Source organism: Cynara cardunculus (assembly GCF_001531365.2).
Source record: "Cynara cardunculus var. scolymus isolate 2C chromosome LG 2, CcrdV1, whole genome shotgun sequence".
Classification (NCBI taxonomy): Eukaryota; Viridiplantae; Streptophyta; class Magnoliopsida; order Asterales; family Asteraceae; genus Cynara; species Cynara cardunculus.
In genome coordinates, this window is record NC_037529.1 from 55,676,261 (window position 1) to 55,678,955 (window position 2,695).

At 35.1% G+C, this 2,695-nt stretch overlaps 1 protein-coding gene across 1 annotated transcript; it reads right to left on the minus strand.

Moving 5' to 3' along the window:
* Positions 1-595: 595 nt before the first annotated feature.
* Positions 596-1,045, minus strand: LOC112506181. The gene has a single exon (XM_025110200.1). The coding sequence runs from the start codon at positions 1,043-1,045 to the stop codon at positions 596-598; it is 450 nt and encodes a 149-aa protein (XP_024965968.1).
* Between the last annotated feature and the right edge of the window lie 1,650 nt (positions 1,046-2,695).

Consider the following 2,695-nt stretch of genomic DNA (forward strand, 5'->3'; position numbering starts at 1 on the left):
TTTATTAACTTTACAATTTATATACATATTTTTTTATTTTTTATTAGTTATGAATTAAATTATTTTATTGTATAAAATAAAACTTTCTATCAAACAACGAAAGTTACATTAAAACAAATAAAAAAGAGAATACATATGCACTTAATTATTTTCATTACTATATTTTTCCCACAAATGATCGATTAACCCATTCCAAAGCTCAAAGTATGCTACTTTGTCTTTGATTTGTCCATAATGAGCGAGAAATTGTTGAAATTGGTTATTATCATTCACACCTTTTCAACCTATCGGTGGCACTTCTCTTGCAACTTCATTTGGTGCATCGAGATCACGTTCATCCTTAATTATCGTGTTATGTAAAATAATACATGTAATTCATTGTATCATGTAACACGTATTTTTGCCAAAAACGAGCCGGTCCTACTACAATTGTGAAACGTGATTGGAGAACGCCAAATGCACGCTCTACGTCTTTTCTACATGCTTCTTGTTGCATAGTGAAATTTATTTTTTTTACTTCATGGTTCATAAATAGTTTGCACTAAGGTGGACGGACCATTTTGGATATATGCTATCCGCCAAGTAATAACTCATATCATATTCCTTGAATGAAGTAACGAATGGGAGGAGCAATACCTTGAGCAAGATTGGAGAAAAGGTGAGAAGACTCCAACACATTGATATGGTTGTGTGTGCCTGGCATACTGAAATAAGCATGCCATATCCAAATATCATAATCTGCGACAACTTCAAGAATAATAGTTGGTGATCCACCACGACACGCATATTGCCCAGCCCAGGCAGTTGGACAATTTTTCCATTTCCAGTGCATGCAATCTAAGCTTCCCAACATTCCTAAAAAACCTCTTTTTTCACCAATATATAGAAGTTTTGCAACATCAATAGCAATTGGTGATCTCAAATACTGCCCTAAAAATATTTCCACTACTGATCGACAAAATCTCTTCATACTTTCAATTGATGTTGATTGTCCTATCTTAACATACTCGTCGGTGGAATCTGTTGCTTGACCATATGCAAGCATACGAAACACAACTGTTATTTTCTAGAGAGGAGATAATCCAAGTCTACCAACAAGATCCCTCTGTTGTGCAAAATACCTATCATGTGACTTAACTTCATCAATAATACGAAGGAACAATGAACGAAAAATTGAAATCTCTGGCGAAACATGACATCATTGTACACCAGGGTTTCAGAAAAGTAATCATTAAACAACCTAGAAATTGCGCTTTCTCGACCACGACTTATGAACAAATCAATTCCCTAACGAGAACGAGAGAGAGCCGATGCAAAAGTTCCTTCTTACCCGCTTGATTTCTGGTTGGGTAAGGGAGATCTTTCTTCAAATTCTTGGTCTTGTAGGTTGGTGACCGATCAATCAGTCATCGCTTGAGAGACCGTCCGCCCAACCTGTCAGAACCCAGGTATTCACCCGATTATTTAATTGATTCGAAATGTGTTGGATGAGCAAGCTGTTATTAGTGATGGAGCGAGATATTGCTTCTTCATCTTCTTCAAAAATGGATATAATTTGCAAATTTTCATTGTTTGAAGAAGATTCAGGAAGGAGAGAGTGCAATGTATTTTTGAAGTTAAAATTCATTTTAAGAGAAAACTTGTAAGATTAAGGAAATTATGAAGGTATTAATAGTTCTTCGTACTCAATCTTGAGTGCATGTATGGTTAAATAAAATCACATGGAAAAAGGTTGTGTCAATAGTCATTCAAGATTGCATGTATTCTTCACTAGATGACAATTGCATGTAGTATTTCACTTGTGTCTTGTAATTTACGAATGTAATGAAAGAATTTCACTAGAGGACAATCCATGTATTGGATAATGGAAAAGAAATATCTCGTCAAAAGTACAAATGCATGGACATTGTATGTATTGGATAATTTAAAAGGTGGTGTAGTAATATACTTTTCACTAGATGTATGTATCGGATAATGGAAACGAAATCTTTGATAAGAAAAGTCTTTACTAGAGGACAAATACATGTATTGGATAATGGAAAAGAGATATTTGATAAGAAAAGTCTTTCACGTGTATTCTTTCACTTCTTGGCTAGGTACTTCACGGTTGTAGTAAATAATTTCCATGTTCGCTATAAATATATGGCACCAAATGAATACATAACTTGTTGATCCTCTCTCTCAGTGATTTGATGATAATCTCTTTTTACCTTATACGAAGTATTTAAGTTTTTGTCTTTCAGTTCCAGCGATCATCACTGAGTCTGTTCAGTGATCGCTGAGAACATATAATGTAAATCTATCAACGACAGCGATACTTCAAGAAGACAAAACTCACACCAAAAAACCTTCAGCAAAATTCGAAGACTGCAACTGAAGATTAGAGACTGGCAAGTACGTGATCTGAAGCGATATTCAGTGATTACAACCTGGTCTATACATGTGTGAAGTCTGCCCAAGCCTCAGTGAATGCTGAAGAGACCTTTAGGTTATTCCAACATTCAACGATCAAAAGAAGCTTGTTGAGCACGATTGCTTTTGTCTTGTCCTTATACACACAAAGGACAAACCCATACCCTTTCTAAAGTATAGTATGGTACGGAGCCGATTAGTAGACTCTACTACCTACCAACTTTATGTAAGGATGTCTGCTCATGAATAGGTTTTTGTACTATTACTGTAGCAAAAGAAAAGT

Excerpts from the sequence above, each read along its gene's own strand:
- LOC112506181 (XM_025110200.1), bottom strand. The coding sequence starts at position 1,045 with ATGCTTGCATATGGTCAAGCAACAGATTCCACCGACGAGTATGTTAAG.